The sequence below is a fragment of the Crocuta crocuta genome, unplaced genomic scaffold (assembly GCF_008692635.1).
Source record: "Crocuta crocuta isolate KB4526 unplaced genomic scaffold, BGI_CrCroc_1.0 scaffold138, whole genome shotgun sequence".
NCBI lineage: Eukaryota > Metazoa > Chordata > Mammalia > Carnivora > Hyaenidae > Crocuta > Crocuta crocuta.
The window spans coordinates 1,696,410-1,712,859 of record NW_027532585.1 but is presented as its reverse complement, the minus strand read 5'-3'; the positions used below and the strand labels follow the sequence as shown (position 1 = coordinate 1,712,859).

General features: G+C 48.7%; 1 protein-coding gene across 4 annotated transcripts in view; it reads left to right on the top strand.

The window, feature by feature from the left end:
- PLPP4 (phospholipid phosphatase 4) overlaps positions 1-14,029 on the top strand; it is a 120,158-nt gene extending 106,129 nt beyond the window's left edge. The window contains exons 6-8 of one of the 4 annotated variants that reach the window (XM_077779485.1): positions 2,544-2,714; positions 6,765-6,871; positions 13,482-14,029. In XM_077779485.1, coding sequence (XP_077635611.1) covers positions 2,544-2,714; positions 6,765-6,871; positions 13,482-13,607 — 404 coding nt within the window. In that variant the 3' untranslated portion in view covers positions 13,608-14,029. Of the gene's footprint in view, positions 1-2,543; positions 2,715-6,764; positions 6,872-13,481 lie in introns of those variants that run through there. The other 3 variants (XM_077779486.1, XM_077779487.1, XM_077779488.1) reach the window with 3 other exon arrangements.
- Positions 14,030-16,450: the final 2,421 nt, after the last annotated feature.

The following is a 16,450-nucleotide window of genomic DNA, read 5'->3' as shown; positions in this document are numbered from 1 at the left end:
AGAGTACTTCTTTTATGCTCCCACGCTCAGTATCATTAGTCAGATAGAGACTTGCTAAGCTGTCTGGTTTGAATGAAGTCCATTACTCCTCTGTAAGAACTCGGGATGAGGCCAGTGCCCACCAGAGCCAACTGCCCAGCATCTCCCTGGGACCTCAGGGGAGAGTATAAATGAACAGAAGAAACAGCAGTGTGGGTAAGGACAGGAAATTAAGAACCCATTGCACTTGCTATGATGGCGGCCAAATGGGGCCACTTTGGAATGCCCATGAATCACTTAAGAACTTTGCATGCTATTAAAAATGTAGAACAGGCCAGGACAATGAAGCTGCTTACATATTCTTATTTTACACAGAATGTTCAATAGGTATTGGCACCTGCTTCATTGTTTATTTAAGTACTAATCATTATTCAGAAATGTTTAAGTGCTTCTTTCTTATACCTGAGATAAACCTGATTTAATATTATGTTTAAAAAGGAGGAACAAACCCTCTTCCCTTCTTTAATTTGGTTGTTAAAAACATTCTACTTTGGCATAAGCTTGCCTTCGTACCTGAGGAATCCTTTTTAAGAAGACACGTTGTTATCAGATGATTTGGTAAAGCTGCAGGTCATTTGTTTTTATGTGATTATTGTGAACCTGCAATTTCAGGCCCTGCTTTTTTCCGCTTCGTGTTGTACCGTAAGCATTGTCTGCGGTGCTGTATTAGGGCCGTGATTTTCCTGGGGGCTTCATAGCCCACTGAGCGGAGATACGCGGTTTGCTTATCTGTGCCTCTGTGTTCATCACCTTCTCCTTTTCTATAATTATGAATAACTCAACCAGAATATCTTCCAGATCTCTGCGCCTTCTTGTAGGATTCACAGAGATGTGCTGTAAAGAGGATGACTATGTTTCAGGCCAGGCCTTCTCAGACTTGAGGGCGCACATGGGTCACTTATGGACCTTACAAAACGCAGAGTCGGACTCTGCGGGTCTGGGCAGGCCTGACGTTCTGCATCCGTGACAAACTCAGGGACGCTGTGAGATTACTGCTCACGCTTCAGGCAGTCTCTCAAGGTCACCGGTGTACTGGCATCGGGAGGATTTGCAGACCCGGTTTTACCAAGTCCCCATGTGGGCTAGTTACCAGGGAGCTCTGCCCCAGGAGTATTTTCTCAGCAAGAGGAACATTCTCCAGGCTGGTGTCTGGAGAAGGCTGGGGCTGCAGCTTCCACGATAGTGTCCTCAGCATAGCCCTGGCTGGCGTTAAACTCACTTGGGGAGTGGGCACGCACAGCTCACATGCTCAAGTTTACTCACACACATACTCATAATGTATACATACATACACACTTACATATACACACACATACACTTATACCCATATTGGCATACATACACTTGCACAATACATACTCACATACACTCACACATGTACACATACACACACACTTGCACACGTACATACTTATATACATTATATACATTTGTATACACTCACATACTTATACACACATATTCACACAATTCACATATACACACACGGATACATACACACATACGTACATGCATCCTCACACACACCTATCCATACACACTCGTATATATGCATACAGTCCCATCTACACATACACTTTCGCACACTCACACTCCTATACATGCTCCAGTCCAGTAGACCATCACCAACAGAATATCTGGCAGTGAGACCTGGCTACTAGTATTGCATAAAGCTTCCTAAGTTTTTCAGGCGACGCCATGACCGGCCAGGGGAGAGGGCCGTTCTTGTAAACCCACAGAAGACCCACTGTACACCTCACTGGGTTCCAATTGTGTTTTAAACCTGACTGGATGAAAAGTTTGGGGATTATATATGCTTACACCCAACCTGCACACCTTTGACGATGGACTTAGCGTAGCCAGGAGTTGTCTTTGCAATTCTAAATATCAATAACCCGGATTTCTAGAAGAAAACAAGGCATTTCTCATCACTGTCTTCTCCATCAAACGCCTCACATGCATCTCCATCTCACTGAACGCCACCAAGCCCTGAATCCCTTCTTCTTCCTCACCTTTCACATCTAAACAGCCATCAGTCTTGTGTTCCGTGCACATGTTTTCCTTATCGAACTCAATGCATTCTATTAAAATTTTCTCTTAACATGGCTATGTCCTTCAATCAGACCATGAGCCCCTGACACAGAGATAGCATCTGATGTACCTTGTTTTTTTCCCACCTAGAGCAGTGCTTGTCTGGCACCCAGTAGATGCCCATTAAGTCATTGTTGAATGAGTGAATGAGTGAGTGAGTGAGTTAATGAATGAATGAATGAATGAATGAAAGGGAATAGATTTTGATCACACACAAGCCTGGAAAGTCATTCTGATTGTTAAAAGTTTCATACCAGCATGGTTCTAGAGAGAGCACAGATTGCCTAGATGGCACCTGGTGCCAACATGCCTTGGCCCTGGGGCACGCAAGATGGTAGAGAGGATGCCCAGGATGTGCCGCGTCCTGCCACTTACCACCTGCTAGAGTAACACCTGCTGTTTCTCTTCGGCAGTTGCCTTTTCTGGCCTTGGCTTCACGACGTTCTACTTGGCTGGCAAGCTGCACTGCTTCACCGAGAGTGGGCGGGGGAAGAGCTGGCGGCTCTGCGCCGCCATCTTGCCCCTGTACTGCGCCATGATGATCGCCCTGTCCCGCATGTGTGACTACAAGCATCACTGGCAAGGTGAGTCCCTGCCCAGCCACACGGTAGCCTGACACTGCCCTGCAGGGATGGGTACAGAAAGGCACCTATTCAGGGAGAACCAAGCACCCACCCTCAGACCCGAGGAGGCTGAAAAAACAGCAGATGCAGTTTGAAAGAAAACGTGCCTGTCCGGGTGAGCTCTGACCTTCACACTGCCCTCGCTGGGTGAAGAACCAGAGCCCCTCCACCCCCTCCATGCCCGGGTCCTGCCGGGATGGCAGACCCTTGGCCTCAGACCCAACTGTGATTTCCCTGCTGGCTCACTTGCCTCAGCCTGCAGACTCGGTGCCAGGTGGATTTTGGCTCCTGTCACCTCACATTCGTCACGCAAGGACATATTTCTCACCACAGATGCACTTCTGAAAGCTGTGCCCAGCCTGGGAGTCCATGCCAGCCACGTTCTGGGCAGCTGCTCCCAGGCTGTGGGGAAGCTAACCTATACGCATGACTCGGAAATATCTGAGAAAAGTGAAAACAACGCACGACAAGTGAGGGACTGGAATAAGACTGAACCGGGCACGCCCCTCCTGCAGATAAGCCGCAGCCCACAGCCTGTCTGAGCGGCAAGTGGCACGTGTCACAGCAAACAGGGAGCAGGCACAGAGGCGATGTCCAGAGGGCAAGGGGCGTCCAGGAGCGCAGGATCTAGGACCATGGTCCGTGCAGGGCAATCCTCAGATCACCTTGAGCAGGCCTCCCTGAGATAGGAAGCCGACTCTGGGCTAGGTCCGGAGTGGTGGCCGGGAGTCTGCGTCGGCGCGCGAGTCTGTTATTTCTGATGAAGCCCGAGAAGCTCTGGGGAAGAGCTCCAGTGTATCAACTGCAGCGCACTGAATTACATGTGCCCCAAACCAGATCCCCCCTCCGTATGGCCTTTCGCCATCAGCTTGTGGCTTGCCCCTCCTCTTCTTGACTGGGTTCTGCTGCCACCAGAGGCTCCCCCTCCTCCTTTTCTGTCTCTGCTGCCTGTGCTCTCCTCACCTCATCCTAACTATTTATGCAGTGGCACTGAGGCAGCAGATGAGGCCAGAGGTCAGGGGCGCCCCTACATGGACATCTCCCCGTCTTCTCTGGATTCTCCTGCTCCCTCCCTGGTCTCATCTCCAGCCCCCACCCTCCTAGAGCTCATGCTCTGGGCTTCGTGAGCCTTGGACAGCAGCTTGGAGCTGAGTGTAGGGGAAACAGAGGCTGATGCATGGTCTGGACAGGTGGATGCATCAAGTGAAGTTCAGGGTCTTGAGGCCCTCCTGATGGGGGTCGGGGGGTGGGCAGCCATTAGAAGGCCCTGCACCCCGCCTTGTGGTCTCCTTTTATCAGTGGCTTAGATGAAGTTCTGGGTCGCACAAAGCTACCTCATGGGAGGGAAGCGGAGAGAGAGTCGCTGAGCCCACAGCTGAAGGGCACGCCCACGGCACCCAGGAGTATTTTCCATCAGAATCATTGTTGCCCAGATGACGAGGGCATTTCTCCATGAAGAACATTATGGGCTGGATGGTGTTTTATGGCTCGCTTTTCATTTAGCCCTTGTGAATCACAGTTCCTTCTTCTGAACTTGGGAACGATTGTCCGCAAATATTTCACATGCTATTCCATAGATTGAATGAAATAATGGATCTGAAGGTACTTGGTAAATGCAAACATATTGCACAAGTGCAAATTGGTATTGTTGTCTCTTTATGCATTGTTTCTAAAGAAGGATATGTTGTGTTGCCCAAACAAGTGGTTTAGAGGCAGATGTTTTTTTTGGAACATGATCTATTTTTTAAAAAAATTTAAATCCAAGTTAGTTAACATATAGCGTAATAATGATTTCAGGAGTAGAATTTAGTGATTCATCACTTACATTTAACAGCCAGTCCTCATCTCAAGTGCCTTCCTTAATGCCCAGCGCCCCTTCAGCCCATCCCTCACCCACCTCCCTCCAACAACCCTCAGTTTGTTCTCTGTGTTTAAGAGTCTCTTATGGTTTGCCCCCCTCTCTGTTTTTATCTTATTTTTCTTTCCCTTCCCCTATGTTCATCTGTTGTGTTTCTTAAATTCCACAAATGTGTGAAATCACGTGATATTTATCTTTCTCTGACTTATTTTGCTTAGCATAATGTGTGTTCCATCCATGTTGTTGCAAATGGCAAGGTTTCATTATTTTTCATCACTGAGTAGTATTCTAGTGTGTGTGTGTGTGTGTGTGTGTGTGTGTCTGGCTGTCTGTCTGTCTGTACACTGCATCTTTTTTATCCTTCATCAGTTGATGGATATTTGGGCTCTTTCCATAATTCGGCTATTGTCAATAGTGCTGCTATAAACATTGGGGTGCATGTGCCCCTTTGGATCAGCATTTTTGTTAGACCTGGTTAGTACTTGGAGGGGAACATGGTCTGTGTGTAAGCTATGAATCCCTGGCTTGCATGTTTATTCAGTCACTTTGGACTTGAGAAATGATGGAATATGGAATATTCCATATTCATAATGGAATAGAGTGCTGCTTCATCTTGGAAGGCAGGACGGGCCTTCACGTAGCGAACTTGTCCTAAAACCCAAGACGTGAGGTTGGCCTCTCTGAAATATTTCTGGTCTCCATTGATTTTTTACTCATTACCTTGCTATGGCTGGTGCATCATGGGAGGATGAAGAATCGCAGTCCTCGGCTTTATGGAAGTGGTGGACTCATGACACAGCTGGTACATCCAAGGCATCAGACCTATCTCATCCAACTGGCACACGAAGGAACTTGGAGCAGTAGATGGAGGATATTAATGCTCTGTGGGCTGATGGGAAAGTGAAGCAAGAGAATTTATGTTCAGTGACATTTAGGGCCATACTTGAGCGATGAACCAAACTGTCATGGTGGACCTCCATGACATTCAGGCAAAACTGAATGTACATGGTACATCGATGTACATTGGTACAGCTCATTGATGTGGGTCAAGTACCAGTTCACCTGGGCCTTCATCTGTTCAGTTTACACCCCAGAATCAGCCAGGAGAGGAGTGTGCCTTTCCTTGGATTCTTTTAATGGGCTCTGAAATGAGTCCAGCTCATTTTACCTGAATTCCCTTTTTTGAGGCCATCTGTCACTCTCTACACCAGCAGCCTCAACAGGGGAGGTGACCACTGTACCTCCCAGGGGACATTTAACAATGTGTGGAGGTGTCTTTTTGGTTTGTACAATTGGGGGTGGTAGTAGTGGTAGTTGCTACCGGCACCTAGTGGGTAGAGGCCAGGGATGCTGCTACACAGCTTACAATGTACAGGGTTGTGTCTTCTCCACACAAAGGCCTATCCAGCCCCAGGTGGCTGTTGCTGAGGTTGAGAAACCCTGACCTACAGGTTCCTTAGCTCCTTTTCCTCCCCCTTATTATATGTTGAGAAGCAGTAGTGTCTGAGGTGCCTGCATGGCTCAGTCAGTTGAGGGTCCAGCTCTGGCTCTATGCTGAGTGTGGAGCCTGCTTATGATTCTCAATACCTCTCTCTCTCTCTCTCTCTCTCCTGTTTTCTCCCCCCTTCACATACACTCTCTCTCCCCTCTCTGTCTCTCTAAAAAAAAAAAAAGCAGCAGTGTTCAATGAGTGGGAAATTTTATTCATTAAACACTCACTTATTAAGGGAGTAATCAGGGAGGCCTCCAAGATTTCCAGCTCGGAGGAGGGATAGACAGTGTGGGGGTGGGTGTTTGAGGCCGGATGCCCGATGGAGATAAATAAGCTATTTTTCTTCACAGACTGAGCCTGCCCAGTACCTGTGGGCAGGGCCATCCATTATGATGCGAATTCACATGGAACCCCACAGGCATCAGCAAAACCTGAATTTCTCTCATTATAGATATTAGTTAACAACATTAGTATGATGTGATTTTTATGAGTCCATTTCAATTTTGATTTATACAACCACGCCTAATGTAGAAGTACGTCACGTTATTAGATTACATATTCTTATCCAACAAATAGTCCATATTCCCAAATGCCTGACTCTTTTCATTACCATGGTTCTTTTTTGTTATCAACACCTTTCTTGTCTTTTCTGCCTTCCCAGCTCCGCTCCAAATATACGAGCCTGTTGTTTTATTAAGTGGAGAAAATGGAGGACACACGCCATGGCAGGAAGGGGCCTGTGAAACATTTAGCAGGATTTTTTCAGAGGTAAACCCAGCTAGATGGGTGGCAAATCTCTGTGTGGCTGAAGTTCTTCGTGTCTTTGTGAGCTGCTGGCGCTCAGGTCAGCTGGAAGCCACAGAGTTCCATGGGAGACACTAACTACAAACCCAGCACCTTGTAAAGATGCTTAGCCGTGTGTTTTCAAGAGTTGAAACTTATGGAATTCCCATGCTGAGAAAAATATATGTGGAGAAAAATATAAAGAAGGAGAAGAGCATCTTACTGAACTCCCGTCTGCCTCAACTCCGAGTCTTGTGTGTTCATGATTTCTAGTCAGTGGAGAATTACAGCTGGGAGTGGCAGGAATGTATGGTTTGTTATGTGAATGGGCGTAATAGTGAGCTCCCACTGCCCTCAGATTTCTGTATCTGGATCCAGGCTTTCCATATGTGACTCCACCNGAACCCACGAACCGCGAGATCATGACCTAAGTGAAAGTCGGACGCTTAACCGACTAAGCCACCCAGGCACCCCCAACACTGGTTTCTTTAATCATAATGTCATTCTCAGCAGCTGTGCCTGCTGTGTGGTGTTTCATTCTAAGAAAGAGCATCTCCCTTTCTTTGAATGAAATACAGAAAAATGGGTCTCCAGGGGAGAAAGGGTCCTTCATTCCTACCCAACCCAAGGTTAGGAAGCATCCTTGGCAGTCACAGATGCCATATCTGAGTGGGCTGGAGTTTTCAAGATGGCAGCCACTCCTTCACCACGTTTCCCTTAGTGGGCTGTGAAGGGTCTGTGATTTGAAATGAATTTTTGTGTAGTTACCAGACTTGCAATTATCAGATGTGAAGATGAGGTGTTTGGGAGGTGGGGAGCACTTTGCTGGACTGTTCATGTGTCACACTAAAAAATGAGGAAGAGGTTTCCACCTCTGCCCTCCCCCTCCCCCACCACCCACCACGTACACATAGGTGAGGGATACACACTGTTATCCAGTTGTTTCCTTGGGCTGCCAGAAGCAGTCTCTGAGCAAAGTGACTGGAAAAAGAGCCCTTGGAAACATATTACTCTTCCTACCAGAACCTTCCCAGCCTTCCATAGAACGGAAACACTGATATCCTCTCATGGATGTCCTTGGTCTGGAGTGAACTGATCTCAGCTCATTTCCCCCACTGTCGGCTGCCCTCTGTAGTGGGGTCTGCATTCACACTCCTCATCAGCTGCCGCACGTTGATCGGGGTCTGGGAGCCTCCGATCCTCGATGGCTTATGAGTCTGCCCATCTCTGCCTTCCTAGGGCCGGAGCAGTCTGCAGGCCCCACTCCCTCCCATCAGAACCCACTGGATGGTGCTTTGGGGCCAGGCCAAAGGGAGTGTGAGTCAGGGCCTCCGGGTTAGCCTTGGCCTTCCCCGTTGCTCAGGTCCCAGGGAAGACGGATGTTGGTGCTCAAAAAAGGCTCGCTTTTCACTTTTTACTTTTTACCTTGCTTTCCTTCACTCCAGGTGAAAGCACCCCTCTGCATTCTCTGATTTTCTCTGGTTTCTTTTGTGGGCTCTGTGTTCAAAATGTTTCTAGAATCCAACTTCCTCTATAGATGTGGCTTGTTCCCTTCCCCCTCCTGACCTTGGCTCAAGCATTACGTTCTGGCTGAGGACGTCTTACGCTCGTCACTCTGTTGATATTGCAGTCCTTCCTCCGTGCTCCCTAGTGCTCTCATCTTGCTCATTTATCACTGCCTGATGAACTAAGTAGTTTATTATGTATTGATTATTGTCTGTCCTTATCCGCTAGGACAGAAGTCTGCAGACTTTTCTGTGAAGGGTCAGATAGTAAATATCTTGGGCTTTGGGTAAGCCATACAGTTTCTGTCACAAGTCTTAGATTTGGCTGCAGCTACGGACAAAATATAAGTAAATAGTTGTCCTAGTTTGTGAACTCTGCATGAGCGTCTAATCTCCACGTGGGCAGAGGTTTTTGTCTCTCTTGTTGGCAGGGCGCATGGTAGGTACTCATGTTAGTTTCCTAGGACTCTTGGAACAAAGCTCCACAAACTGAGTGGCTCACAGCGATAGAAAGTGTCTCACAGTTCTTTCTGGAGGCTGGACGTCCAAAGTCAAGGTGTGAGAAGGGCCACACTCCCTTTGACACCGATAGGGTAGGATCCTCCCCGTTCCAGCTTCTAGTAGCCCCAGATGCTCCTTGGCTCATGGCAGCGTAATTCCAATCTGTACCCCCAGTGTTTTCCTTGTGTTTCTTCACATTCTCTTCCCTCTGTGTGTCTGTCTTTGTGTCCAAATTTACCCTTTGCTCAGAACACTAGTCATACTAGGTTGGAGCCCACCCTCATGATCTCATTTTAACTTGATGATCCCTGTAGAGTCTATATCCAAATAAAGTCACAGACTGCAATTAGGGCTTCAACATATCTTTTTTTTTTTTTTTGCAGGGTAGAGGGACACAATTCAGCTCATAACTGTCCAGTAAACGTGTGAATGAATGATTTTAACTAAATCGTGTTCCTTTCTTACTAGTATCATGTTTTTCTTCACACTGGTTGTATTAAAATTAACGTTTCCTCTGCAAGTTCTTTCCCTTTAAAAATGAACCAAAAATTTACACTTTACCCATTCATTCACTCATTCAGCCTCTTGTGCCCGTGTGCCAGGCATGTTCCCCACTTGGGGATACGGTACTGAGAAGGACGGACCCAGCGGCTGCCCTTCCGGCTTCCAGCATGCCAGAGAGATCATGCATCCTCTGTGCTATGAAAGTTCTTTCATAGAAGCTCAAAGTCACAAAAACAGGAAGCTTCAATTCACAGTTCCACTGCGGCAGAATGGCAGAAGCCATCATGTGTGGGCTTGTTGAGTTTGTCAGAGCTGAGTTTTACCCTGGTGTCCTGGGTTGTAGAGCCCAAGGCATACAACGTCCCAAGTCAGGCCAGCTTAGTGAGCTTGGATGTTGCCATGGCAACAGAGAGGGAGGTGTTTGCTCCCCCAGGGGGCTTGACGGCACATCTTCTGAAGCCTTTCTGCTTATTTGTGTCAGAGCAGGTGACCACGGCCAGTAAGTATGTCGGCATTTTCACCTGCCAGACCCAGAAAGATCCTGTCCTGTTCTTTGACCTCGTGAGAAGGGGATGGGAGTCCTGCCCATTTTATGAGTAAGATTCCGATCCGGGTTGCCTGATGCAAAGTCTAGCCCCCTTTCTACGACCATTGGAGCCCATCTGGTGTTGTGTCCCTTCCCCTGACTTTCTAAAGAGTTTTGTTGAAGTATAATTCATAACTTATAATTCGTTCCCTATAAAGTGGTTGTAAGTATATTCAGAGTTGTGCAGCCATCCATCACCACTATCTAATTCCAGGAAATTTTCTTCACACTGGAAAAGAAACCCTAGCCTCTGGCCGCCACTAATCTTTTTTCTTTTTCAGTGGACTTTCTTATTCTGGGCCTTGCACATGCATCACATAGTATATGTGGCTTTTGTGGCCGGTCACGTCGATTCTTTAGTGCATCCTATTGGTGTTGTTCAGCACACATCAGTTCACCAAACATTTACTAATAACTGCTGGGCTCTGGTACATGAAGATGAGGGAGGCCATCAGGGGAAGCCAGCACTGATGGTGGGTATGGGTTAAGNAAAGAGATATGCACTCATGGTAGCCCAGAAAGCCATTGGGGTCCCTGCTCCCTGCTGAGGGTCCGTGGTACCTGAGGGTACATGGAATAACTCATGGTCAAATTATTTTTTAAAAATGTTTTAAATGTTTATTTTAAAAGAGAGAGGGAGAGACAGAGAAAGAGAGAGAGAGAGTGCCAGGGGAGGAGGGGCAGAGAGAGAGGGAGACAGAATCAGAAGCAGCCTCCAGGCCCTGAGCTGTCAGCACAGAGCCCAACACGGGGCTTGAACTCACAAACTGTGAGATCATGACCTGAGCTGAAGGCAGATGCTCCACCGACTGAGCCACCCAGGCACCTCCTTTTATTTTTTAATTAATTCATTAATTAATTAACTCTGAGAGAGAGCACAGGTGTGAGCTGGGAGGGGCAGAGGGAGGGGAGGGAGAATCCCAAGCAGACCCGGCGCTGTTAGCATGGAGCCGAACTCACAAACGAACCGTGAGAGCATGANTGAACTCACAAACTGTGAGATCATGACCTGAGCTGAAGGCAGATGCTCCACCGACTGAGCCACCCAGATGCACCCCCCTACACACACACACACACTTTCTTTTAAAGTTTGGAATGCCTCGTGGTCAACTTATGTCCTACAGAATTATGAAGACACCACTAGAGAAAAGATCGTTCTTTTTCGTTACCCAAATTTGCCAAGCCCCTTCCTTCTTTCTTCTGCCTGGAAGACTGCAGGGGCCCTCCCTGTCTCCACTCCCCGCTTCCCCTGGGTCATGCCTGCTTATCCTGCACGGCCGGCTGGTGGGTCATGGCCTAGGTGAGACTCACCCTGGTCTAGACCAGCCCAGGCTACTCCACTGGGCCATCTCACGGACCCGCCTTCTCCTTCATGCGGATGCCACAGCTGCAGCTCACTGACGTGGCTGTCACTGCTTAGTGTCCGTCCGGCCCCTTAGGACTGCAGATGTGTACGATTTGTTCAACCTTGTCCCCTAGCACTGGACATCATGCCTGCCCCCTGGGACCCGTGCGGTACATACACATGGCATTGATGCTGAGTAAAGGGACTCCAGTATTTTGTACTTTGGGGACACCAGGATCCATTTAATTCCCCTTTTGAGCCCACTGGTCCCATGCCACCCTATTTAGGGTAAAATCAATCCCAAGTGGTGTTTCCCTTAATAAAAGTCTGCTTGTCCGCTGCCCGCTCTTCTGTCAGCACATGCCCTGTAGGATGTGAGTGTGATTTCATCAAAATAACAACAGCCCACTCGAGGCACTTGACGACGATGTCCCTCATAAAGGTAGTCCTTTTTCGGCTCTCCTTCACCGCCTTTGTAATAAAGCCCCAAACGATTTTGCTGAGAAGGCGGCTTGCCTAGACTTTTCGTTGCCCTTGTTTTTTCTGATGACTCTGGCGGACCTGTGGTACCGCTCTCCGCTCTTTTCATGACATGGGAAAACAGCATGGGCAGGACTTGTCACTGCCAGGGAACCAATACTGGGGACGATTTGACATCTCGTGGACCGTGGCGCACCCAAGGGGACGTGTCGTGCCCCAGAAAGTGGAAAGCCAAATGACGTCATCTGTGGGGTTTGCTGTTTGGTCCATTCAGTAGTCAGCACTCAAATGCAGACGTCTTGGGTCATTTCAGACCCTGATAATAATACCCCCAGAGGGCTGTTCCCTGGGGTTAGGCAGAAAAACAAAACAATAGTGCGACTCTTCAACCTTGAGCCCTTGAGTCCTGGCACCTTTTTAGAGGCTGCTGGTCACAGGCAATGTGAACAGCTTCTCCTTTTGAGGAACTTGATTTAATTTTGTTGATTATGCTTTGTGAGCCCACTCAGCACTTCATGATGCTGTCGGACTATAAGAGGTGTGTGCAGTCCATCAGGATAGTAAATGCAGAAGTGGAAACCTCCAGGCAGCTCCAGAAGGGTCCAGGCTCTTTTTGGCAAGAATAATCTACAGACGCAGTTTAAAGTGCCAGCATGCACATATCACACATACACACACCAAATGAGGGGTGTCGGGGCGGGCTGCTTTCACAGGGTCGCTCTTGGGCATCAGCTGAATGCCTTTTTCTTTTTAATTAAAAAAAAATTTAGTATTTATTTTTGAGAGAGAGAGAGAGAGGGAGAGACAGTGTGAGCAGGGGAGGGGCAGAGACAGAGAGAGACACAGAACCCAAAGCAGGCTCCAGGCTCTGAGCTGTCAGCACAGAGCCTGACATGGGACTTGAACTCATGAACTGCGAGATCATGACCTGAGCCAAAGTCGGATGCTTAACCGACTGAGCCACCCAGGTGCCCCCAGCTGAATGCCTTCTTAGCCGGGGCTGCCCCCATGGTAGAGGTGTCTGTTGTGCCTGCAGATGCTGGGTTTTTTTGTTTTTGTTTTGTGGGTTTTTTGCCTCCTCTCTTCCCCTTGGCCCTTCAACTTGATGAGATGTTGGAGGGATTGGGATTCTCACACCAGAGATCTGTTGAGCTGGCGATCCTGGTGTATCATAAAATGTTCTCCTCACTTTGTGACTCAGAAGGTTCATTTCTTCCCTGGAAAATGACTTACACGAGGCAAGGACTGCATGCCCCGCGGGTTTCTGTAGCCCAGCAGCAACACTGCCAGTCTCTAGTGGGAACTTGCCGAACAACCGGAAATCACAGGTATCTAGATCCTGTACAGGTGGCTGGACCTCTTCCAGCGTCTAGAATTGATTTTAAAATTCGAGAATGCAAATCTGAGTTCATGCGATACTCAAACACATACTAAAGACATCAGAGGGAATCAAGAGAACATTTTACAGGGATCTGTGGGTTCTAGAAACAAAAAGATCTGTAGAGGCCACCCCAACCTGCACCTCCAGCAAGATTTCTCTTTTAGTCTTTCTGGGGGTCCACCAAGCAAACCAGTCACCGCAACAGCGGGAGGAAAGTGCTTTCTGGAAAACGTACCTGGCCACATGACGAACGCATCGTAACACGTGTCTCCTGTTTCGCTCTTTATGCCTAGATTCGTTTGTGGGTGGCGTCATCGGCCTCATTTTTGCGTACATTTGCTACAGACAGCACTACCCCCCTCTGGCCAACACGGCTTGTCACAAGCCGTACGTCAGCCTCCGAGTCCCGACGTCGCTGAAGAAAGATGAGCGACCCACGGCGGACAGCGCGCCCAGCATGCCCCTGGAGGGCATCACCGAGGGCCCCGTATGACTGCGGCTCGGGAGGATGGACGCTGAGCCCCGGGCACGCTCTCCCACCCCGGCCTCCTAACGCGGTAGAAGAGGTTTGCTGTAGTGCGGTGTTCATCAGCTGCCCCTCGAAGCTATCCCTCCGCTTCCATTTTGCCGATGGTGTTCCTGCTGCCTTCATGCCTGCTTTCAACTTTCTTAAGTGTGCAAAGGAAGGACGCAGGGACAGTCTCTGGGAGACGCAGGGCAGGAGGCGGAAAGGGGAGGGCGGGTGCAACTCGGTCCATTCCTTTATCCGAAATGTCTGCTGTGAGAGCCACCGTCCTGTGTTTTCATGGTCGTAAAACATAATAAAGCCTCCAACCTGGAAGACGTGGTGTCGGCTGCCCAGGGCAGCAAAAGTCATTCAAAGACGTGTGTTTCACACCCGAGGCCGGATGGGCAGCTGGTCCAAAGCCGGCTCGGGCTGTAGATCATGCCGGGTGCGGAGCTTAGAAGCTTTCTGACAAGTCAGCTTATCATAGCGTACATCTCTGAGACGGCGCTGAAGCTTGGGGCTCCGGCCTCAGCCTTTCCAGGGTTCTTTTGCTTTTTTAAGTATATTTATTTACTTTTGAGAGGGAGAGAGAGAGAGCAAGCAAGCAGAGAGAGGGAATCCCAAGCAGGCTCCACGCGATCAGTGCAGAGCCTGATGCGGGGCTCGAACTCGCGAACCGTGAGATCGTGACCTGAGCGGAGGTTGGATGCTTAACCGAATGAGCCACCCTGGCACACCTCCAGGGTTCTTTTTTTCTTTTTTTTTTAATTTTTAAAAACGTTTATTTTTGAGAGAGTGCAAGAGACAGAGTGCGAGCAGGGAAGGAACAGAGAGGGAGGGAGACACAGAATCTGAAGGAGGCTCCAGGCTGTGAGCTGTCAGCACAGAGTCCTATGTGGGGTTTGAACTCACAAACTGCGAGTTCATGACCTGAGCCGAAGTCGGAGGCTTAACCAACTGAGTCACCCAGGTGCCCCGGGGTCTTTGAATCATTGAATTTAGGAGAGAATGAGGTGAGCGGCTTCACACAAATGACCTCACCAAGCACAGTGAAAACAGATGCCTGAATGCCAGTACGGAGAGGAGGTCACTGCACTTGTCTGAGGGCTGCTGGGCACCAGACCCTTTTCGGGGAATGGCTGGTGGCCTCTGCCAGTAAGAAGCAGCTTCAGGGTAGGAGTCTTCCCCTTCAGGACCCAACAGGTCTTCAAACAGCAGCGCACTCCCCTTCCTGTCTGGCAGGTGGCATTTCCGCATGACGGGGCTCTGGTAGAAGGCACAGGAACAGATTCAAGAATGCCCTGTTTTAGCTCAGCCAGCCGAGGACCTTGCCATCCGAGGGCAGAGCTCGCTGATCCTTGGCCAGTTTGTTCTTTTCAAAGCAGGAGCCTTCCCTCCATTTGGTTCTGATCAGGCACACCCCAGGTTCTCCCGGCCCCTGGGCCCGCTGCAAAGGGGCGCATCTGTGATGACTTAAGGACTGTCACTTTGCAGCAGTTGCAGTAACAGACTGCCTCTGCAAATCTTCAAGTGGCTGCGCAAATTGTCGCCTGAGCCTCTCTGGGCCGGGTGTGCCAGTTAGAACTGTCAGGATGTTTTCCCTCGGCCGTCTGCTCCGTGGGCTCAGCCCTGGGGTGCACTTACCACCTTGCGAAGACCTTTTACAGATGAGCCCCTGTGCAGCCCTCTCCAGCTGCGGCCCTTCCAAACTGGGGTCAGCACAGAGCCGTGGGGTGACCCTCCCGTCGTGGGGTTGGGGGAGGGAAGACGTGAGTTGCCTTTCATCCACAGCCAGACTCTTGATTTCTAAAAACTACAGCAGCTACACTCACAAGCAACTTGGAAAACACACGTGATCTACCTTAGAAGCGAAATCATGGCAATTTGTAAGGCATAATTTAAAATCCAGGGCTAAAATTCATCTAAAACTAGAAAAGCAAATAATCTTCTTCAACTGAACGTTTACAGTTTTCGAAAACATAGTCACAAATAAAAATGCCAGAGAAGGATCCTTTGATGCTGTTAAAAAACAAAAAACAAAAAACGATATAGCCCATGTAGTTCTTTGATTCTATACTTCCCAGAGCTCTGCTCAGCAAGTAGGACGAAAGTGAGAGTTACACTTCATTACTGACGACTTCAGATTCTGGGCCATGAAATGGAAATTTAATATAAATAATGTACATTTACAGTTAAATGGAAGGATTGTGCAAGGCAACCAAGAACAGAGCCCTGTTAATGCTGGTAATTGAATGGAAAGTCCCACCACAGGCCACGTAAAAGCTTTCATGAAATTATAAAGTTACAAAGGACATAATCACGTGACGTTACAGCAGGATTCTTAGGAACCGTAATGAACTGTGTCAGTTCACAAAAGGCAGGTGTTTTTGTGGCTCCATACATTATAATTTCATGCTCTATTAACGTGAAGGAAAAGTGACAGTGTAATTCACTAACGAAATGGCCATGAATGAAGGCACTTCTGTGTGCCCCTGACCACTTCTGGACGTGAGGAGTTACTAATGCAGCCTGTCCGGCAAAGCAGGTCGCGCACAATGCAAGCAGTCAGAACCCCCTCCCCCCCGGCAGCCGTGGTCTGCGAGACTTTTCTTCCTGCACTGAGTGAACCTGCTCAGAGTCCAATTAGGAGTCAGCAGGGACAAGGTCAGACACCTGGAGGCAGCAGGGGAGAATGGAGTGAGCAGGGCAGAGTGTGGGCAGGCGAGGAAGCCTAGCACAGCTAAAGCGCACCTC